We start from the raw sequence: 24,046 nt of genomic DNA, 5'->3' as shown, positions 1-24,046 counted from the left end.
ATTCATCATAGTTTCAATGTTTTTTTTTAGCACATACTCAAGTAAATCATAATTTAAATGTTTTCAAAAGTATTTAATTAATGCAATAGCTGCAAGGGTATATGAACTTCGGCTTGCCGAAGTTTGCTTTACATTTTTATACTATTTATAGCCGCAGAATTGAAAGTCTGCTGTGAAGGCCGGTTCGTAACGAGTAACACACCAATCGAAAGGCATTGCTTAATAAATTAGGATTGCATAGCAAGACTTTAAGAAAATTATTTTGTTCAGGAGAAAGGGCGGTGAATGTGACATGCTAAACATTATTTTAAGTGGATTTCTTAGGCGCGGGTTGGTAAAATATTCAAATTTTTTGTCTACTTAAATTTTTATTGTGTTGGGCAAATTGTTACAAAAAAAGTTTGTTTTACGACTTTTTGAAAAACTAGCTTATATGACGGAAAATCGCTGAAAATAGCTAAACTTTGCACGGCTATAACTTCTAAACTAGTAAGGTATATCGTTAATAAATAATGTAAAAAGTAGTGGGCCAAGTTGGCTCCCTTGTCGGACGCCTGAAGTAACTTGGATCATTTTAGCGACAAATCCAAAAATATTTAAATCTTAACTATTACGGCGTCATTTCCGATAGTTCTCTCCGCGTTGACAGCAGAACTTTTTACTGGATCATCAGAAGTAAAAAATACGTGTTTTAGTTAAGACCGTTTACTATTTATTGGACGAGGACAAAAAAGTCAAAATTGTATTTTTGACAGGCATTTTTACTATTAATGCATATTTCTTCGTCGGTAAGAAAACATCTTCGATTTAGTACTAAAAAATTTTTAAAACATATTTTAAGCAGAACTGGAAATAAAAAAATAAAATTGGCATGAAAAAAGAGGTGAACAACGTTTAAATTAAAAAAAAAATGGTGCCATAGAAAAAATGTTGAGTGTCATTTTCTGAATCAGGGAGTACATCTGTGGAGGATTTCGTCGATTTAAATTTGAAAACCCGTGATATAACTTATTTCAAAAATAATATGATAAATACAAAAATAAATAAATCAAAAGATTATTTATGTTTATAAATTGTGTAAAACCCTTAATCTACTATTGAAATAGTTAATTTTTTTTATCTGTGTACTTAACATTTTTATAGGTAAAATACTATTTTCATGGCAATTACCAATTACTCATAGGTTGCGACAATGATGATTCTTTTGTGTGTAGTTAGGGAATATATATACTTTATAGGGTCGGAGATGTCTCCTTCACTGCGTTGCAAACTTCTGACTGAAATTGTAATACCCTCTGCAAGGGTATAAAAATATTTAAATCTTATCTATTACGGCGTCATTTCCGATAGTTCCTTGGAAAAAAGGTCTCTCCGCATTGACAGCAGAACTTTTTACTGGATCATCAGAAGTAAAAAATACGTGTTTTAGTTAAGACCGTTTACTACTTATTGGACGAGGACAAAAATGTCAAAATTGTATTTTTGACAGGCATTTTTACTATTAATGCATATTTATGTAAAAAGTATCGACGTTTTTATTTTTTTAATTTGTTGTAATTGAATTTAAAAATCATCTCGAAGACCTATGCAAAATATTATTAAGATCGGTTGAGTAGCTCGCGATAAATCTTAACAATCGCATTTGAAAACACGGTTTCGAGAAAAAGTGACAATACAAGTGGGTAGCGCACAACTTTTCAAAGCTGTATCTCCAAAACTCAAATCAACAAAAAAAAACAATTTTTTGAAAATACTTTTAATTGATTCTACAACTATTCAAAAATATAATTTTTAAGTTTTAGGACGATATCTTAATTTTTATAGAAGTACACATCTTTTAGAAAATTATGTAAATTATATTTATATACAATTTTTCTGTATTTAAAACTTTATACGCGTTTTTCTTGAAACTCATTTTTTTTTATTTTTTGTAAACGAAAAAACAATTTTTTGAAAATACTTTTAATTGATTCTACAACTATTCAAAAATATAATTTTTAAGTTTTAGGACGATATCTTAATTTTTATAGAAGTACACATCTTTTAGAAAATTATGTAAATTATATTTATATACAATTTTTCTGTATTTAAAACTTTATACGCGTTTTTCTTGAAACTCATTTTTTTTTATTTTTTGTAAACGATTGAGATTAAACAAATCCTGCTCTACTATAGCTCATTTTAAAGATAATTAATTTATCTTTTGTTTTTTAATTTTAAACTCTCTTTTTATGTATGGAAAAATCCTTTTTTTTAAATAAATGTGGGTAAAAATCAATTTTTACATATTTTTAAAATTTCACATCGAAGGTTTTATCTTAAAGTTTTTTTGTTTCAGAAGGCAATTTAGAGTGCTGAAATGTACAGAGTGCTGGATTGTATTGAGGCGCCATGGTCACAGCGTACAATCCAATATTAAAAATGTTTTTTTGTTTTGGAATCCTGCTCCGAAATTCAAAAAAAACAACCAAAATGCCGGTTTCTTGAAAACAAATTTTATTTTCGAACACAATATCGGCATTAAATTGCTTTTAATAAATTATAAATTTGTCGGTAAGAAAACATCTTCGATTTAGTACTAAAAAATTTTTAAAACATATTTTAAGCAGAACTGGAAATAAAAAGTAAAATTGGCATGAAAAGAGGTGAACAACGTTTAAATTAAAAAAAAAATGGTGCCATAGAAAATGTTGAGTGTCATTTTCTGAATAAGGGAGTACATCTGTGGAGGATTTCGTCGATTTAAATTTGAAAACCCGTGATATAACTTATTTCAAAAATAATATGATAAATACAAAAATAAATAAATCAAAAGATTATTTATGTTTATAAATTGTGTAAAACCCTACTATTGAAATAGTTAATTATATTTTATCTGTGTACTTAACATCTTTATAGGTAAAATACTATTTTCATGGCAATTACCAATTACTCATAGGTTGCGACAACTTTTAGTTGTCGATGTGATTCTTTTGTGTGTAGTTAGGGTGACAGGGGTTTTGTTCAGAAATCAGCTGACTAATGTAGATTTGACATCCGCTGTTAGTTATAATTTGTGATCATTTATATTTTATACCCTTGCAGAGGGTATTATAATTTCAGTCAGAAGTTTGCAACGCAGTGAAGGAGACGTTTCCGACCCTATAAATTATATATATTCTTGATCAGCATCAACGGGAGAGTCGATATAGCCAGTTTTAAAGCTATATGCATGAAACTTTCCCAAAAGTTGTCTTTTGCAGGTAGTATATAAGTGGAAACGAGCCGGATCGAACGACTATAGCATATAGCTTCCATAGGAAAAATCGAAAAAATAAATGAAAAAAATTATAACTTTGCTGTGTTTTAATTTTTTTTTTAGTACTTCGACATAAATGGTTAAATATTTCAGAATTACGGTTTAAGGACGACTTTAACATAAGGCTCCCAAGGAAACAATAAAAATATAAAAAAAATGTAAATTTTAACTTTTTTACATTGTTATACTATTTATAGCCGCAGAATTGAAAGTCTGCTGTGAAGACCGGTTCGTAACGAAAAACACACCAATCGAAAGGCATTGCTTAATAAATTAGGATTGCATTGCAAGACTTTAAGAAAATTATTTTGTTCAGGAGAAAGGGCGGTGAATGTGACACACTAAACATTATTTTAAGTGGATTTCTTAGGCGCGGGTTGGTAAAATATTCCAATTTTTTGTCTACTTAAATTTTTATTGTGTTGGGCAGATCGTGACAAAAAAAGTTTGTTTTACGACTTTTTGAAAAACTAGCTTATATGATGGAAAATCGCTGAAAATAGCTAAACTTTGCACGGCTATAACTTCTAAACTGGTGAAGCTACAAGTGATATATGTCACTAAAAAAGTATTGTGATGTTGTTAAAAATTGTTAGAGCCAATTTTTGTTTACATTTAACGTCTATAGCCCTTGAGATTCCTTAACTTTTGGAATATAATAAATGCAATAAATAAATACACTTTTTAAATGTTCCCGTTCAACGCTGAGATACAAATGCCTGTGTAGGCAAAATACCTGGATAAAGCGGTCCGAACTGGAACATTTAAAAAGCGTATTTATTTAGTCAAATGTTCATTCAATTTTCGTCACAAAATTTGGTAACATATATTTTGTATGCTGAATATGCGATCGTCACGACTTTTTTTTCCTCGCTAGGAAGTGTTGTATGACTTTGAATTTAACTGAACTTATGATATGTGCGCCAGTTAGTTTAAAATTAACAAGGATAGATCTTATTTGCTTAGTTCCTTTTTCAACGAAGCTGGGTTTGGGATATAGGATAAATGCCTGCGCATAAAAAAAGCCGATTGCTTGTATATTTCCCAAGTTTTTAAACTGAGCGGGTAACTTTCTCGGAAACAATCAGACAGATGGGAGGGGTCGGAAATGCCTATATGAGATACAGTTCTTACAAAAATTTGTATATCCTCTGCAAAAATTAAAAACGTCTTACCCAACACATTCGTGCAATGAAAGCGCGCATTTAACTGCCGCAGGAGAGACAGATCTCGATAACGTTTCCAGGCATCGAGTATGTCGGCCACTTTAATGGGCACCAATTCAGTAGTGCCTACATCTTTCTATAAACGAGGGGAATGACCATAGTTATAAAAAGGGTATGACCCACAATAATATAAAACCAACCCGCTTAAATTGCACGATTATCTGCTTGTGGGTCACCAGCTCGATCAGCCGTTTGACCTTGCGGTGGTTTCCTTGACGCTTTGAGGCCTGCGTAAGTAGCTGCTTAAGATTGACACTGCTGTCCGTCTTCCGCCGTTTTGACAGCAGGTTAAAATAGCTATGCAGTATCTCCCTGTCGTAGGTCACGTGCAGTTTGTCCAGCGCCTGCACTAGGTGCTTCTCATCGCATGTCTTATCTGTAAACAGTCGCGCCACCAGCGGCTCACTTGGAAAGCTTTTGTTGAGCAGCTTCACCGGCAAGAGATGATTCCATTACACACATTTTGACACCAGCACCATTCGCTTACCTGTACGATGTTAAAATTATTATCACACGAAATAATTTTTTGGTTGTAGGCTGGACCCAAACTGAGGTCGGGAACTGTTCCGGCTCCTGAGAAATCGAGCCATCCGGCGTACAGGCTATTACCAAAGTATCCTGGCGAGCCACTACGACAGCGCGTCTGCTCCGCCCAGGCGTAGAGCGAAAGGCTACTGCCTCGCCCTCCCACTTGCCTTCGGCACTTGGGGCACGTGCTTTGGTCCAGAGACTTGCCGATGGTGTTAGCCAAGAACTCCTTTTCCAGACAGTCTAGGCAGTTTTCCTCATTATAGCTTAAGTCGAAATGGGCCATACAGGAGGAAGATGAGGCTATGGCCAATACAGCCGCCGATGCGACCAAAATGGGAGGCGCTTGACTCTGCCCCAGCCCTGATTGCTGCTTCTCCCATGATGACACCGAGGTTCCCCGGAAATCAGTGCAACTGTAACAACGTTCGTCGAAACTGATCGAGGGCTGAGTGCGGCGCGACTTGGATGAGGAGCTACTTTTGGACATTACAGACGAGGACTGGGATAGTCGCTTTGGCTTAGCACCCGTCACTTTGGGCTCCGGATGTTCGCTGGGCACGGTTTTGCTACGCCCAAAACTAGAGTCGGTGTACAAGGCGTTTGGCAGCGAGTGTGCTTGGGCCGACTCAACCAAATGTCCATCCCCAGTGGACTCCACTTTGTCTGCACCACCTATCAGCTCTTCTAAATCGATGTCAATGCCACTTCCTCCACTGTCTCTGTCCTTGATTTGGTTCAGATTCAAGCTTATACGAGCGAACTTCTTGCTAAGGCGCTGCTTCTGCTGTTGAAACACATCCTCCTGCAAAAAATCGTCGATAGGCGAGCTGTACAGTTGCCTTCCTTGCATAGGAGTGGCCAAGGATATGCCGCTTATCTGGCTATAGTCGCGCTGCATCAGCAACAGATTGGCCTGCGGCATTATGCCCATATCCTGAGCTCCTCCGGTGAATTCCAGCTCCGAGGACGGGTCCGGTTCAAAGTCCATTTCCAAGAACTCGGTTTCATCATCGACGCCTCGTTCAGCACTGACGGGTCCTAGGTCGAAGTCTAGGTGATCCCGCCCTCTGCCCATGGTCGCGGTCCCCAAGTCAATGTCAAAGCCAGCCCCGCCCCCGCGGTAGGCGTAGACACAGTCGTCTGAGTTGATCGACATCTCTTCCGCGTCCAGGTCGTCGTCGTCCAATATGATGAGATCGTCACCGTAAAAGTTGTCGCTGGAATAGCTCAGATTTTCAGTCGAGTTGTTCATGGAAGTGCGACTGGAGCTCAGGACACCGGCAGCCACTTCAGTAGGCGAGAGGGCAGCGGCAGTCTGTTCGTAGCCAGTCACGTCTAGATCAAAATCGCAGTAGACGGCGCTTTCTATCTGCTGAAAGGAACAGAGAAAGTATTTTGTATATGTTTTCTGTGGACACGACGCTGGCCGGCAGGAGAATCACTTGCCTTATCACCGATTTTGGATGAGAGTGTCAATGCAGCGCAATCTCTTGCCTTGACCTCGACAACTCCACCAGCAGCATTGTCATCGTTATTCGCGACTATGGCCTGCGCTGACGTTGTTGCCCGTTTTTGCTTAGTACCCATTGTTTATGTCCCACGTTCACAACAGACTTCGCTGAGTAAGAGATCCCGAAACCGCCTTTCGATCGCATCAGGGCCAATGTACCTATTTATTTCACGAAAACCCATTCCATCTGAAGCCTAGAGATGGCAGCGATACGGGACAGAGACAAAATTTTAAACAGTTATCTGCATATACTCCCTTCACACAGGCCATTAAAAGACTATTCCCACAGGCGACGTTTCTGCAACAGCGCACACTGGGCCAGTGGGTACAAGTTTTGGGCCAAAGTCCATTTATATGTTTACAAAATTAATAAAATAGGTATAGCGCCCTTAGATTGATTAACATAACAACTAAAAATATTATTAGGCTTAATTTTGTACTTGTTTTATAAAAATTGATAACTTTAAGGAATAAGAAATTTGTTCGCGTATTGATCCTTCAGGTACCCTGGGGATATGAAGTGGTTTCATTAATAATAAATTTCTTGATCAATTAACTATCCGCCGATTGCGCACGGTTTTGCTTTAAATTGCGGGTACAATGGTTTATGATATTGACCTAATCTGAAGGAAAGGCAGTTTTATAGCCTGATTCCAATGGCGCTTAAGTAGACTTTTTAAATGTACCTGATTCCATTGGCGCATTTTGCATTTAGCTAATCCGACATTGTAATGGCACAAACAGCTGATCTGGGTTTGTTTACTTTTGAGTTGTCGCAAATCAAAACGAAATGAATTAAAAATCATCAATACGAGTGAGTTTACGGTACAGTTTCTATAAATGATAAAAGATCCCCGTAAATGTGGCAGTTTTTTCCTGTCAGAGATCCAGCAGTTCAATTTGTGGTCCTGCGACCAGGATTTCCTGCGTGTGCTCTTGCTTTCAGTGATTTATAGCCTGATTCCATTGCCGCATTAAAACGCATTTAGCCAAATGCGCATTTATTTGCACAGGGAATTCCATAAGGCTAATTGCCCCATTGAATATTAAGGCGAAAACCCGCGCATGTGGGTTTTTTCCCGCCAAAGATACAGCAGTAACAACATGATGGATCAGTAATCAGTGATCAACTTTATTTTGCGGACCGCTTTATAGCGTATTTCTACCGATATCCATCCACCTTCCACCATCCGTTGAAGGGATGGTCCATAATGTTTTGCCGTTCCAAAAATTTCCCAGTCACTCCGTCGTTGAAATTTGACGGAATAATTTATGGGATAGTTAGCCGATTTTTTTGCGGTGCAGCCCTGTTCCAACGCAGTCCATCCCTGAAAAACCGTTGAGAATTTTGAAAAAGTGAAACTCCGAATTCCGCAGAGCACATCACCCTTCCTTTTTTTTTTAAATCAAAGAAAAAAATAAAAATTTGGCGGTTGGCAATCTTAATCATTTAATTTGTTCCAAGTAGATTTGTTTACATCAATTTTTGAATATGATATCTTTCAAATGGCCGCCTCTGGCGTTGATGGCGTATTGTGCCCTTTTTGCAGCATTTTCCATCGTTTTCGCCAACATTTCGGCCGGAATAGCGGCTATTTCTTCACGAATGTTGTCCTTGAGCTCTTCTAGGGTCCTTAGCTTGTTAACGTAAGCCTTTGACTTCAAATATCCTTACAAGAAGAAGTTAGGCGGCGTCAAATCGGGCGAACGCGGTGGCTTTTTTGTGCTTATTTACGGTCCCATTCAATGTGAAATGGGCTTCATCGGACATGATAATTTTGTTCCAAAATTGATCGTCATCTTCGGCCATTTCGATGCCTCTCGCGTGGCGTGTATTGTTCCATGGTAAAAATCTGCTTGGACTGACGCTTCAAACGCGGTATGTCATTAAGCGATCTGGCATCTCTGTCAAAAGTTATGGCGTCGTCAGATGGGTCCGTCGAATATGGGCAACCCTGTACATTCTGCAGTCGTAAAAATTATCGGCTTGGAACCTATCAGTATCGAGATGTTTCGCGCCAGAAACAGCTGTGCTTTACAAAAACAACAAGTTTAGACAGGTGTTCGTACGAGTATATTTTTTTATTAAGAAAGATAAAGTGGTTAATTTTTTTTTCCATTTACCTCTTGACCAATGGTCTAGTCTTTTTCGTCCACCACCGATACTAAAGCACTGTAAACTCTGGCTTCGTAAATCAGTACATATGTTTCGAACATGAAAATTTAACGCACACAGTAACTTTCTCACCTTTGTAATGTCCTACCTATTGACCCGCACAGTTCTCATTTTTTCTTAGTCAAGAGTTTCAGGACGGAATTATGCTAGCAGAGACGGGCTTAAGTTATTGAAAAACATTGTCTGATTGGGACTTATGGTACGCGACTTGCAAACAGCCTGCGGGGGGATTCTTCGACACTGTAATTCAACAACACCCGCCTACATAAACTAATTTTTAATATCCCAATGCTCTTTGACTTTCTACGATGACTACGTTATTATTTACTCAAAACTACATTGACAAACGGCCTAAATATTACACCTTTTTGATTGGTGGCTACCAAGTTGTTCGGGCAGCCATGAATCTTTACCCACCCTACCTTTAATTTTCTAGCACCGAGTTTGAAAATCCCAATTTGTAAACGACATTCGCTTTCGGTTCATATTACCGTTCAAAGAGAATTTAAGAACTTTAGCAAGACATTACAATATGCATTTTCTTTATTTCAGAAGTATAATATTTCTTTCATTTTGGTTTCTTATCTATCGCTATATCTTAACTAACACATTATTTATTTCAAGGTTCTGTTTTCTAAATTATCCGCGCTTACAAGGAATATTCGTTATAGGTTATTTGAGTGTGCTGCTTTGCAACTCACAAAGAAAATAATAATCAAACTTATAGGTTTCTTACAAACGTGAATGATACGGGCTAATTCAGGACATATATGTAGGTTCATATACAACGAGAATTACACTCACCCAACTGTAGGTTTCGTCGAAGGTCTTCGTCGTTCTGCTTTCTTAATCTTCTTTCTATACAATGTTTAGGCTGGGCTAAAAATTAAGTAAGGTCTTATAGCCGGATTTCATTGGCGCATTAAAACGCATTTAGCCTAATGCGCATTTATTTACACATAAGGCTAATGCCGCATTTAAAATAAATACGATCATTTAATGCGATAAAAAATCATTCGCCCCGAAAGTTTTTAGAAAAAATACCGGAAAATGCCGATGCTGAAAGATATTTTGTTCGAACCACCACTACAACAGCTGTTTTCTGTATGCAAGGTTGGCACAATTTTTAATTTCCGTCGAATATAAAATCTATTTTTTTTTTAAATGACTGAAAACAAGAGCGCTGCAAATTCTGCTCGCAGTACCACAATGCATTACTGCTGGATATCTGGCAGGAAATAACTCCCACATATACGGGGATCGTTGCCCTTTTTAGAAACTGTGGTGGTCTCCATTGCAAACCCGTCAAACAACACCATCAGATTCCCTTCCTTGTCGTCCAAGTTGGCAAATGCCTTGGTCGCGTTATGAATGTCCTGCTGAGCATTAAAGAGTTTAAATTAATTTTTGTTTGGATTTGCCAAAATTCAAAAGTAAACAAACCCAGATCAGCTGTTCGGGCCACTCACATCTCGGAGTAGCGTTAGGTAAACGCTAATGCGCCATCGGAATCAGGTACATTTAAAAAGTCCTCTAATGCGGCAATGGAATCAGGCTATAAGTCGCCTGCGCTCCGGGTTGGCCGATTCGCTTCTGGTAGCTTTGTGGTGGTGCTGCCCCTTTTTCGCTGTTCCGCTGTTGTGACACCGCTTGCAAGGCGTTGAGGTGCTGTGGTACCTCTGTTTGCGCACTTGGCGCTTGTAGAGAAACAGTTTGTTATCCGGACGTGTCGAAGCATGGATAGAGCCCATCCAAAAATTAGTACAGTTTTGTAGTCCACGGTTGAGGATCCACTGAAGGCCACTAGCTTGCAGCGTCGTAGTTAGTTCTCGAAAGCGCTCACAGTTTGACCGCCAAGGTTGCTTGTTCGAAACACTCGAAAACTTTTATGTGAGGACGGGCCGTACGGTTTGAAAATCACTGCCTCCACTGGGTTGTTTGTGACTTATCTCTGCTCTGGTTGCTTGATCTCTTTATGCTTGGTGATAGAGATCGTTAAGCTGCAGCCGCAGTGTAGGCAGCCGACACGGGATTTAAATACTTCTTGGCTTTTAGCCTGATGAGTTTCGTGGCCGTTGGTACTGCTGATATCACCTGTCTTCAAGCCGCTGGCGCTTGCGATTTCACCGATTCCTTTAACTGGGTCTCGTCCGCTTCCTGGATCGTAAAAAGGTTGGTAGATCCCCGTGGTTACGCATGCTAGCGCACAATTTTTATAAAGCTAACCATGCTTACCTGGTCACGTGAGTTTGGTTGCGCTGTTTGCAGAAAAATAACTTTGCCATGCATTTCATGGCTTTACCATTCAGTCGGAACTTTAATGTCATCAGCTGTTAATGTTAATCGATAGGTAACTATCGCGTATATTTGCAACTCTGCTTGGTAGTGTGTGTTGCGAATGGCACGGTGCTTATGTTAAACGTTAATGTTTAAATTAAGACAGTTTTGGTTAAAAAAAAATCAAACGGAACCTGCCCACTACAACCACAGATTAATGCTGGAACTTGCTTCTGAGGATTAATCTGAGAAAAGGCCGTTACTGTCGAAGGTCCCTAGCATGATAGGTTCCTTGAAGTTTTCCTTGCAAATCTTCTATTACATAGTAACAGCTTCCTGATTTTTCTCGGGCTCTGCATTTCAGCCACTGGGGATTAAGTTTTGCATTGATATTTTTGGCAAAGTTACTTTGACCAAAATTTCTCTTAATAATTATTGTCCTACTTTAAAAGAGACTGAGCGAGTACGCAAATTAAAGTGTTGTGCTTGCTGTTATCCCGCGCAAATCATATTTGTCTTCAGCCGTTTCCTTTGTAACTGCATTTCATCATCTTGTACCAGCACGTTGAGGGGTTCGCCGAGTAACTTCAATGGTTTCAAAAGATGAAAATCGGATCCGTGGGTAATCATATCAAATCCGAGCATGGCATGATACTGTGAACATCCAATACTTTGGTGATACGAGCTCCGCAAGGCGCAGCTGATCGCTGGAATATGTTCATCCCATTCTCGTTGGTCCTCTTTAAGGTACGCCCTTGTTTCGGCAATGATCGAGCGATTGACGCGTTCTGAAGCGAATATACTGCAGTGTACATGTGATTGATTCCCCAGGGGGTCAACCAGGCATTAAACTCTATGGACTTAAGTTGGGAACCATTATCGCTTACTATCGGCTCCGGAACTCCGCACATGAAGAAAATTTGATATTCCTGTATCTTTTTGGCCGTGAAGGTTTGCAAACGGCATAGCCAGTGATATTTAGTAAAGTGATCTAATACAATTAGCCCTGTACTTCCGTGTTTGCTTCTTCAATACGGTCCTACGATGACGTCGTATAAGCGCTGAAATGGTCTGTCAGAAAACACTAGATTAATAACGGGTGGTTTTAATACTGCATTTGTAGGTTTTGACATTTTGCAAACCTCCAACGGGCGTATATAGTCACGTATTTCTGACACGATTCCGGGCCAAAAGAATTTTCGTCGAATCAGTTATACCGTTTTGTTCATTCCGCCATGCGCACAATTTATGTCTTCATGAGCCCGCTAAATCACCTGCCTCGTCATTTGTGTGGGAGTCCAAAGCTTCCACGCTTCCTGGAACTCTTCGGCACCTTCGACTTGAGACTTAGAACGTATATTTATGAGCTCATTCTCCACTTTGAGATTTGGATATTGCTGCTTGCTTTTGTATTTGTATTTTATTATACAATTTTATCCTAACGCTACAAGTTTGGAACTTAAAGGTTAATGCGTTAGTCACTCAGAGTTGCAAATATTTAGTTGGTACATTATACTTAAAACTAAAATTTCATAAAAACTAACCTAAGTCGCCTTTTATTTTTACTTTAATTTACGTAATAGTATTTTTAAGGTGTGTTATCTTGAATTGCGTGGCACTGCTAATAGTTTTAAGATGGTTGGGGAGCGAGCTGATTCCATGATCGAATAGCATTAATTAAAAATTGTCTTTCGGATGTCAGTGATCTAGGTCTTATGCAAGTAAGATTGTTTGCTCTTCTAGAGGATGTAAACTGAAATTTTTCACAAAGATAAGAAGGTTCTTTTTGGAAAATAATTTTTTGCAGAAAAATTTATTTTCGCATCTTTATCCATTCATTTAGCGAGATATCGAATATTTTCTGCAAAAATTCGGAAATCACGTGATTTCTTTATGGTAGGTTGAAATATACCTGGCTATGCAATTAAATAGTACTTTAATTTTGTTTTTACTGGTAGTGTTGTAATGATGCTCTCTGGCCGGGGTACAGATCTCAGTCAGACCCAGGAGACCTTTACAAGAAATTTGTAAACCACCGAAACACCGGACTAGAGAGTTTCATTCAACGAGTGAATGAGTCGTTTGGGGGGTCACGCAGGGGTTCTCATGGACGTCGAGAGAGAGAGAGAGAGTAATGTCCGAGTTGATCGCGCCGTATCTTGCTCCGGAGTTAAAAATCCCACGGGCTGGACCTTGGGACGAGGCCAAGCCAGGACACTATTTCGCGAGAGTGGGGCCGGCAGGGGACGTTATGCGCTAGTCGTTTTCCACGTATCGGAGGTCAAAAATCCACCGGGCTGGACCTTCGGGCGAGGCCACGCCGGGTAGAATTTGTCGGACGTGGGGGGTTGAAGGGAAAAGGATGGCAGTATGGTTGACCAGTCGGGAATGATGTCTGCGCACAGGTCACTTACACTACGAGGAGGAAAACTAGGTTACTAGACCAGACGGGCCGGGTGTCCGCGTGCCGGTCGCATGCGCTACGAGGGGGGGAAATCTAAGATTCTAGACCAGACGGGCCGGGTGTCCACGTACAGGTCTCAAATACTACGGGGAGGGAAGCTAGGATACTAGACCAGACGGTCCGGGTGTCCACGTACAGGTCTCAAATACTACGGGGAGGGAAGCTAGGATACTAGACCAGACGGGCCGGTTGTCCACGTACAGGTCTCAAATACTACGGGGAGGGAAGCTAGGATACTAGACCAGACGGGCGGGTGTCCACGTACAGGTCACATGCACTACGAGGAGAAAAGCTACTGATCGACTACGAAAAAAAGAATCACAAACGAGGGATTTCACTTTTACTTCTTCTCTTTATTTTTTTTCTAGATTATTTTATTTATCTAATACCCTCCTACAAGTCCACTACACCGTCTTTACTTAACGGGGAGGAATATTATGTACACTAACCTCAAAACACTGATCAGCCCACTTATTCACTGGTCGCGTGCCGTCGTGCGGTCGAGGCGTCACTCGGATTACACGGAAAATTACTGCGGGAGACACGTCCGCCCCGTCTTACCATTCCGACACAAGAAGACCGCTCACCCGATCGGTGTATGACCCCCTCCCCCACGCTCCCTTTTTCTCGCTTTCGGGATTTCTGGTATATTCCTTAATTTCTAGTATTTTCTATTACTCACTAAATATCGGTTGGCATTGCCACTCGGGTTTGGAACTTAACTACGGCTTAATATTCGGTTCCAACTTAATATTTTTTATCCACTATGCGTCGCTTACACCAATAACCTTACATACTACTAACTTAATATTTATTATTCATGATAAGTCGCTTACACCTATAAGCTTACACACTACCAAAAATTGTATCGTACACCGTCTAGGTGTGTACGTTACACCCCCCCCCTTTCTTCTCGTGGGGCGATAAAGAGGCGCCCGTCACTCTTGATGGTGACGATGAACCGGAGTCCGTCGCCTCCTATGGCTATGCGGACTCGGCGTCCGCGGCCGGTCCGGGCCGCTACCTTCCTACCTGACGGCGTAGCTAACAAAAGACTCGGTCTTAATCTGTTACAATGGTTATACAATGGTTATTAGACTAGTTGTTAGACTATCCTGCGGCTGTATGCCGCTTACTGTATCGGATCGCTCGGTACGGTAATATTATTGTCGATCCTATCTGGAGTGGCTCCTGCGTAGTATGGTTTAAGCTGGGATATGTTGGCGATCCGCCGCTGTCGATCTCCGGGGCGCTGGAGGCGTACCAAGTTCGGAGATGTGAACTTGTAAGGGCCGTCATACTTGGCAGCAAGTTTGGCGGCGAATCCCTCGGCTGCTTTCGATAAGGGATGTTGTCGCAGCCAAACTTGACCGCCGAGCGAGGGTCTCCATTCTCGCCTTCGTAGGTTATAATGTCTCGCCTGGTCTTGAGACGCTCGCTGAAGATTCGCTCGTACTATGTCGAAGATTCCTTTGAGGTGAGACGTCTTGTCTTCAGGACCTGTATGCACGACCGCCGATCCGGGGGTGAGTTCATCATACAGCATCGCAGGCAAGCGTAGTTCCCGTCCTTGAGTTAGGAACGCGGGGCTTTACCCCGTCGAATCCGATATACTGCTATTGATCGCGAGGGATATCTCTGGCAACATATTATCCCACGAACTCTGGTCGCCTTCCGACAGCTGGGATATCAGCGTCTTCACAGTGCGGTTGGTCCTTTCTGTGGGATTCTCCTGTGGGCAATATGGAGCCGTGTACTGGATTTCTACGCTGAGCTTGGTGAAATAGTCTTTTAGGACCCGGCTTGTGAATTGGGTCCCATTGTCACATACGAAGTATGCGTTCCCGAAACGCTTTCTGCACTTGAGCTGCGGTGGCTTTCCGGAGTGGGATCAGTTCTACCCATTTCGAGAATACGTCGTGAAACACCAGAAGCATAGTATTTCCTTTCGACCGGGGTAGTGGACCTACAAAGTCCGCACAGAGAAAGGTTTACTGACGATCCGGGTTAGCATTTTACCTGCCGCTTTGGTTTGTTCCGTCTTAAACTTTTGACTAGATTCACAATGGCGAACATGGCGTTTCGCGTCGCGATACATACCGGGCCAGAAATACCTCTGGGTCAGACGCGTGATCGTTTTTCGGACTCCCAAGTGTCCTGCGGTCGGAGAATCGTGGCACTCACGTAAGACGCGGCCTCTACGGGAAGTGGGCACACAGAGCTTCCACGGGAAGTAGTCCTCATCGTCAGCTCAGTAGCCCATGTTCCTGTAGAGCTGGTCGTTTTCGATCATGTAGTCGGCGAACATCTCGGGTTCCTCCTGTAATCGGTCTTTCATCCTTTTGATCCAGTCGCAGTGGTCCTCGAGTTTGACAGCGCCTTGCAGTACCTCACAAGGCTGTCGAGAAAGTGTGTCGGCCACGACGTTCAATTTCCCTCGTCGATAGCGTACGTCGAATTGGAATTGCTGCAATTCTAGCGCCCAACGCGCTATTCGGCCGGAAGGGCTCTCAATAGAATTAAGCCACTTAAGAGCTAGATGGTCGGTAACGACCTCGAATCGGTACCCTTCCAGGTAGCACCGCATCTTCCTGATTGCCCAGATTATGGCCAGACACTCTTTCTCCGTCGAAATCCGGACAGCCTAATACGGGAGCAGTAGTCAGGCATCTTTTAATTTCTTCCAAGGCGGCTTGCTGTTCTGGTCCCCAGGTCCACTTCCGTCCTTTCTTTAGTAGCGCAGTCATCGGTTGCACGATAGTCGCGAAACTAGGGACAAATCGCCGATACCACGAAGCCATCCCGATCCATTGACGGAGTTCCTTTAAGTTAGAGGAGGCTTTAAACCCGTTGATCGCAGACACCTTCTCGGGATCAGTCTGAATTCCGTCGCTGGCCGAGATAAACGAGTTTCTGCTTGAAGAAGCAACACTTCTTTGGATTTATCCTTAAGTTCGCCGCCCGCAATCTGCGGAAAACTTCCGAGAGATGAGCGAAGTGCTGTTCTTCTGTCGCGCTTATGATAATAATATCGTCTAGGTAAGCGAAGGCGACCGGTTCCATCTCCACACCGATTACACTATCCAGAGCGCGTTGAAACGTGGCACTGGCAGAATGCAGCCCGAAGGGCATGACCATCCATTGGTACAATCCTCTCCCAGGAACCGTGAATGCTGTATATTGGCGACTATCCCTAGCCATGGGAATTTGCCAATAGCCGTGCTTCAAGTCCAACGTGGAGATATATCGGGCGTGGCGTAATTTCTCCAGAATGTGATTGATTCTCGGGACTGGGTAGGCGTCGGGCACTGAGTGTGCGTTTAACTGACGGTAGTCTACACACATGCGCCAATCGCCAGTCTTCTTCTTGACCAATACGATGGGAGCGCTGTGCGGGCTTCTGGAAGGTTCGATGGCCCCGTCACGGAGCAGTTCGTCTACTTGGGCATCGATGACATGTTGCATCGCGGGGTTCCGGGGATAATACCTTTGTTTTACGGGCTTGTCGTCGCGCATGACGATAGTGTGCTCGGCGACGTGAGACACCCCATGCAGCTGCTCGAATAAGGCCAGTTCCCGATCGATGAAACTTTGTTGCGCCGGACTCAATAGTGTGCTCTGTTGCTGCTCGTCGTTTTCTACCGTCCCCATCCTAATGGGCGCGCCGGCGTCGATGTTCGAGGTCGTAACTCGTATAGGAATAGGACTGGGTGTCTCTGCTTCTTCTGGCCTGGCAGTTCCCAAATGGGCCCCAACCGCAACAGGGCGTACTGTTTCCTCCTGGCTGCCTCGCGTCTTTATAAGTACTGGCTGTAAGAGAGGGTCTCCTGCCGCTTGGGCTTCATTTTGCAAGTCGAGGGTAGCTCGACCACATCGCACCTGAGTTCCCGCTACTTTGAAGAAGTCCATCCCAAGTATTACACGATCTAACATGGTGGGCATTACTAACATAGGTAAGAGCACCGTAGTGCCGGCCAACGTAACCGAGGCTCGCCAGAGCTTCGTCACATCCAGACATGACCGGTCGGCCAACGCTATTCTAGTGACAACATCCTGTAACTCGCCTGCACTCGCGGCCAGGCGAGTAAAACTTTCGCTGACGAAACTCCTCGATGCCCCTGTATCAATGGTGGCGTCCACCCGTTGTCCTCCGACTTCTATCGCTGCTGTGATGAGCCCGCCGTGTAACCTTAAGGGGGGTTTTACTGGGATCGGGTTGCTGCTTCGTTCGTCTCTGCCGCACCCGGGTTCCGGTGGAGGCGTTCCCCGTTTCCCGACACATTTCGACGGCAACAGTCTATTGTTAAAACTCCTGGTCGCCCATAGTCCCAACAGAAATCCCGACGTGGGTTGGTGCAGTTCCTTTGGAGATGTCCGTTCTCCCCACAGCGATTACAACCCCGCCGTATGTCCACTCGAGAGGTTCCTTGACCGATCATCTGGTGGGTCACGTGTCCTGTCTGCGTTGTATTCACCGGATTCCGGAATGGGTTCGGCGATCGGCGAAGTTGAGGTTCTTCTTGGTTCCTGTCCATGGTTGCTCTTGGCTCGCGTCGAGTCGTCTCGAGTTGTTTGACACTCTCATATTCTGTGGCCATATGGGTCAACTGTGTCAAAGTCACGAATTCACTGCGTTTAATATACAGTCGGTATTCTGGAGCCATGTTTTCGTATGCCCGGTACAATTCTTCCTCTTCTCGATAACCGGCTTGCTGCATCTTGGTTCTGAGCTCGATCAAGTAGGTCTTGAAGGGCTCTCCTCTCCGCTGCACGTGGGTCCGTATCTCATCTTCCAACCGCTCGAAATATCGAGGTGGTAGGAAGAAGTCGAGGAATTCCCTCCTGAAAGTTCCCCATGAGGCCGACTGTAGGTGGCTCGTGCGAAACCACCGTGCCGCTGGGCCCTCCGAGATCTCAGACATAGCGCTAGGTACCTCCTCTGGATTCTTCCTGTACGTCGTCATCTTTTCCTCGAGCGTGGCGATGAGAGTCAACGGATCCAGCTCCCATCAAACCGCAAATTCCATTTATGCATCTTCTCGGGGAGCAGATGTTGAGTGGGAGCCGTGCTGCTCCGTGCGTCTCGTCCTTGTAGATCGGCAGGTAAGCGGGCGTCTACCGATGGCGTCCAGGTACCGTGCGTCGATCCTAGGTGAATCCCTCGATGGCGGGCTGGAGTCCCGATCGATGTAGCTTCGGAAGTCATGGGAATGGTGAGGGATTCCGTGAGTTGTCCCGTCTCACCGTTCCTTCCTGAAGGATTCGGGCTTGGGGCCCGGCTGCTATATTGCTCCTGCAACTGAGCCAGTTGGTCCCACACACTCTGTGGTAACGACCCTGTGCTGACGAGGCTGGCGAATGCCCTCCTGGTCTCCTCGACGGTACCGTCGGCTTTAAAACCAAACTCCAGGGCGCGAGAGCTGAGTTCGTCTTTTCGGCGAGCGTATATCCAGCGGACTCCTATACCTGGATTCTTAATAAAATCGGCTTCTTCGTACTCACCGTCGGATTCCTTAGGGTTACTTATTGTTTGTTGTCCTCTTCGATTTAGTTTAGTGTTGACTTCCTTTTCAAGTCTTCTAGGTCCTTCCGGAGATCGGATGTGAACGGTTCGGGTGACTCTTCCCTTCCTTTTCTTCAGTGGGTCTTTAAGCCACTTGGATGATTCTCTAGCTAGTCTCGGTGTCCCTGTTCGGGCGCCACTTGTAATGATGCTCTCTGGCCGGGGTACAGATCTCAGTCAGATCCAGGAGTCCTTTACAAGAAATTTGTAAATCACCGAAACACCGGACTAGAGAGTTTTATTCAACGAGTGAATGAGTCGTTTGGGGGGGGGAGGGGTCGTTCACGTCGAAGGTTCTCATGGACGTCGAGAGAGAGAGAGTAATGTCCGAGTTGATCGCGCCGCATCTTGCTCCGGAGTTAAAAATCCCACGGGCTGGACCTTGGGACGAGGCCAAGCCAGGCGAACGATTTCACGAGGGTGGGAACGCCGGGTGATCCCACTAGTCACTTCCGCGATTGGGACACTAAGCCGTTTTCGGCGTTCCGAAGGCCAAAAAATCCACCGTGCTGGCCCTTCGAGCGAGGCCAAGCCAGGACACTATTTTGCGAGAGTGGGGCCGGCAGGGGACGTTATGCGCAAGTCGTTTTCCACGTATCGGAGGTCAAAAATCCACCGGGCTGGACCTTCGGGCGAGGCCAAGCCGGGTAGAATTTGTCGGACGTGGGGGGGATTGAAGGGAAAAGGTTGGCAGAATGGTCGACCAGTTGGGAATGATGTCCGCGCACAGGTTACTTACACTACGAGGAGGAAAACTAGGTTACTAGACCAGACGGGCCGGGTGTCCGCGTGCCGGTCGCATGCGCTACGAGGAGGAAAGCTGGGTTACTAGACCAGACGGGCCGGGTGTCCGCGTACCGGTCGCATGCGCTACGAGGGGGGGAAATCTAAGATACTAGACCAGACGGGACGGGTGTCCGCGTGCCGGTCGCATGCGCTACGAGGGGGGGAAATCTAAGATTCTAGACCAGACGGGCCGGGTGTCCACGTACAGATCTCAAATACTAAGGGGACCACATACAGGTCACATGAATAAAAGAATCACAAACGAGGGATTTCACTTTTACTTCTTCTCTTTATTTTTTTTCTAGATTATTTTATTTATCTAATACCCTCCTACAAGTCCGCTACACCGTCTTTACTTAACGGGGAGGAATATTATGTACACTAACCTCAAAACACTGATCAGCCCACTTATTCACTGGTCGCGTGCCGTCGCGCTGTCGAGGCGTCACTCGGATTACACGGAAAATTACTGCGGGAGACACGTCCGCCCCGTCTTACCATTCCGACACAAGAAGACCGCTCACCCGATCGGTGTATGACCCCCTCCCCCACGCTGCCTTTTTCTCGCTTTCGGGATTTCTGGTATATTCCTTAATTTCTATTTTTTTCGGGTTTGGAACCTAACTACAGCTTAATATTCGGTTCCAACTTAATATTTATTATCCACTATGCGTCGCTTACACCTATAACCTTACATACTACTAACTTAATATTTATTATTCATGATAAGTCGCTTACACCTATAAGCTTACACACTACCAAAAATTGTATCGTACACCGTCTAGGTGTGTACGTTACAGTGTCACAGTTTGAAAAAAACTTCTACTCCATAAAATAGCGCTGGAACAATGCAGGTTTTAGCTATTAGTATACATATATGGGTGGGCAGGCAATTTTTAATTACGGATAATGTCCTTATTATGCCATATGTTTTCCCTACAGACTTTGTAATATGATCATTCCAGGTAAGGGCTCTATTAAATGTGAAACGTAAGTTTACAGCTGTATCAACGTACTCAAGTGGCGTGTTATTCATACGCAGTGGCTGCAAATTTGTAGGTACGAAGACACAAGCATTGCATTGTCGGACATAAATTTATTAATTTGATCAGCCATGAGATTCTCAAATACCTTTAATAGGTATGGTAAAATGGAGATGGGTCTGTACTCATTATTTGATTTAGGAATCGGAATTATTTTTTCCGTTATCCAACAGTCCGGATAAGTAGTACTTTGAAGGACATCACACTGGTAAACACACATAAACCTAAATCTAATATCACAGACAGTTTCAGGTACAAATCGTGGGTTCAGATATTTATTTTCAGTGATTTCAGGTACTGTGCAGTTTAAGAACTTTTTATTAAGTTCATTTACATTTATGTCTGGTTCAAGTCTTGGTTTAACTTTGCATATTCCCAGGATTTTAATTATTTTCCATGCCTGAGCAGTGGAAGATGCGTTGTTGAATTTATGAGAATAGAAATTTGTCTTGGCGGTGTCACTTTTCGCTTTTTTTCTGAATGACTGCATAGGCTTGAGGTATTCTGCACCTGCTCCACTTATTGTACGCCCCGTCACGCTGTAATACTGCGTCTTTGATGTTTCTTTGAAACAACGGTATTTCAAGAAAACGAATAACTTTGCTACGAACAGGCACGAGACCATTATATAAGTTAACACCCAAAATAATACAATTTCCCAGGCAGAAAAAAAGAGTAAGCATCGATTGCACAACAAACAGCAAAGCAATGCCCTCAATAATACAATTTCCCAAACCGAAGAAGAGAGCATATATTGCACAACTAACAGCAAAGCAATGCCCTCAATAAAGCTCAAAAGAACTTAGTCACGTGCACTGAGCTTGCACCTTTTGGTCAGCGATCGTGGGAATGCAAAATAGCCAATTTCCAAAGTTGATCGAACTCAACTAAGTGCATACAATAAAAACAATAATTAAAATACACTGGCCAATTACAATTAAGTTTGGTCAACGGCAACGGCGACCAAGAGCAGCAACCAATAATATGAAAGAACGTCAGCAGAATCACCAAAAGCGGCAGAGACGGCGGCAGCAAAGGATCGACGCGTAGCTATAAAAAACAATTGTTTAACCTAAGTAAATCAGTTCTTAATCCAACTCAATAAAGAAAAAATTGATTTTTTTTATATCAAAATCATAATCAATCTTTTAACTTATAAATAACAAATATTGTTTTTTAAAAGGTTAACTTGTTCGTCTACTTTGGAAAGGGAATATATGTCATTCCAATTGCACAAATTAAAGGTGGAGTCCAAAAGGTCATACTTGATATTTCTAAAGACCCTAAAAACTATTGGATGGTCAAGGTATTGTAAGTCAAGTGCGTAAGTCAAGAATATGAGGTCATGTTTTGAAAACGATGGGACAATAAGTTGGTCATATGTAGCTACTTTGCCTGTATCAAAAAATAAATCTAAAAACGCTCCAGCTGTTTTAAAAACGAGTACCATCTTTTCCAAACAATGTTCTGCAGTCGAATTATTATATCATCCATATATCCTATATCCTATACATCCTTGTTCATCATTCGTAGAGTTCTATTGAGTTCGTAGAGTCCTGATTTGGTGATAAATGATGTGTATTTCTTGCTGTCTTCTTCTATAGCAACGTGGAAGAAGCCATTCTCCAAGTCCATCACTGTAAAATATCTCGCTTTTTGCAGCTTTTCCAGCACGTCGTCGATTACCGGAACGGGAAAGCAGTCCCTTAGCACCATCAATTCAGTTTACGAAAATCAACGCATATAGGCGACTAGAAAAGTTTGATGTAGATGGGTGTATAATTCCAGCAGCTAACCATTTATCGATCTGCTTCTAGACATCCTTTTCTTCGGCAATGGCGAATCGACTCGGAGACTGACGAAATGGGATGATCACGCCGTCTGGAACCTCTGCTACCAAATCCGCTGCCTTGTTGTTTTTTTATCAGCATAGACACTTCCTTTGCGTACTGGGAAGGAACATCGATTTCGCCATTTGTATTAATTATATTGTAAATACTTACCTGATTTGGTTCCTCACAAGCTTTCTCCCCTTGCAGGGAAGAAAACTTGTATCCTTCCGCAGACAATGACAGCTTGAACTTAGAGACGAAATCATATCTGAGCAGCGCATCATATTCAATGTCTTCATCGTCTATGACAACGAAGCTTTTTGAAGTCGTCACTTCGTCTACCGCGATATCGGCAAATAAACGTCCAATTGGGCATGTGATCTTCTTTCCCAGACCACGCAGCTTCGATTCACTTTTCTCCAAGATAACATTAGGAATTTTGTTGAAGATGATCTTTTTATCAGGCATTCCACTTCGACGCCGTTAAGGGTAACCTTCTTCATGCGATTCGCACTGCGCACAACTTGGACACTAGCAGCTAATCCAGGGCAATTTTTAGACATATGACCCTCTTTGTTGCATCTTAATCACTTCGTGGCGACCTTGCAATCCTTGCGAAAATGATCGGCAGATCCACAGTTAAAGCAATGACTATTTTTGTCGTTAAATTCGTGCAGCTTCTTCTAGTTTGGGGTCCAACTACTGTCGTTCGACGGGAACGGCTTATTTCCCTGCTCCTGCAGCTCTCTGAAAGATTTGCAATTATATAGAGTGTATTTGAAGTTGCTCCTCAGATTTAGGCCGTCCACAATGTAGCGTATTACAGAACGTGTATCTATGCTGCCAAGTGCTGCAATCTTCCTCATCTGCAAAAGATACTCGTGAAAAGATTCCTGCTTGCGTTTTTTTCGAGTACGGAGCTGCTCATAAAGATCCGCGCTGCACACGTATTGACGACTAAACTCCGTCTCCAGCAAAAGGAGCATCTCGGTGTATTGGTGTATGTGAGTAGAATCCAAAAACAATTTTTCTGTATTCGTCTTCTTGGCAAGAGCCTGTACATACATTTGCTTTATGTTCAGACCGTAAGCTTCAACATTCAGCTGAAAATTGTCAAACCAAAGCTTGACCGGTATGGATTCACCGTCAAACTCAGGAATGATTTTTGCAAAGCTTTCCGCAGTAATTGAGCTACTGGTTTTGTTCTGCTAGTAGATTCCCATTTTTAAGGCGAGGGCTGGACAAGATCCTTCAGGGTCCTTGTATTCTCGGCGATCGAACAGCTTTCAGTAGCCATAGTTCCGAAATTCTGACCACCACTTGCTTCTTCAAGTTTCTGC

General features: G+C 42.9%; 1 protein-coding gene across 3 annotated transcripts in view; it reads right to left on the bottom strand.

Annotated features, from left to right (window-relative positions):
* Window positions 1-6,755, bottom strand: part of LOC128256348 (uncharacterized) — a 43,375-nt gene extending 36,620 nt beyond the window's left edge. The window contains exons 1-4 of one of the 3 annotated variants that reach the window (XM_052986646.1): window positions 6,502-6,755; window positions 5,012-6,427; window positions 4,665-4,952; window positions 4,474-4,600 (exon numbers count right to left, since the gene is read on the bottom strand). In XM_052986646.1, the coding sequence (XP_052842606.1) occupies window positions 4,474-4,600; window positions 4,665-4,952; window positions 5,012-6,427; window positions 6,502-6,642 (1,972 nt within the window). In that variant the 5' untranslated portion in view covers window positions 6,643-6,755. Of the gene's footprint in view, window positions 1-4,473; window positions 4,601-4,664; window positions 4,953-5,011; window positions 6,428-6,497 lie in introns of all 3 variants that reach the window. The other 2 variants (XM_052986645.1, XM_052986647.1) reach the window with 2 other exon arrangements.
* Window positions 6,756-24,046: the final 17,291 nt, after the last annotated feature.

Source organism: Drosophila gunungcola (genome assembly GCF_025200985.1).
Source record: "Drosophila gunungcola strain Sukarami chromosome 2R unlocalized genomic scaffold, Dgunungcola_SK_2 000015F, whole genome shotgun sequence".
Classification (NCBI taxonomy): Eukaryota; Metazoa; Arthropoda; class Insecta; order Diptera; family Drosophilidae; genus Drosophila; species Drosophila gunungcola.
Note: the sequence above shows the minus strand (reverse complement) of the source record. Positions and strands in the feature narration are given on the sequence as shown.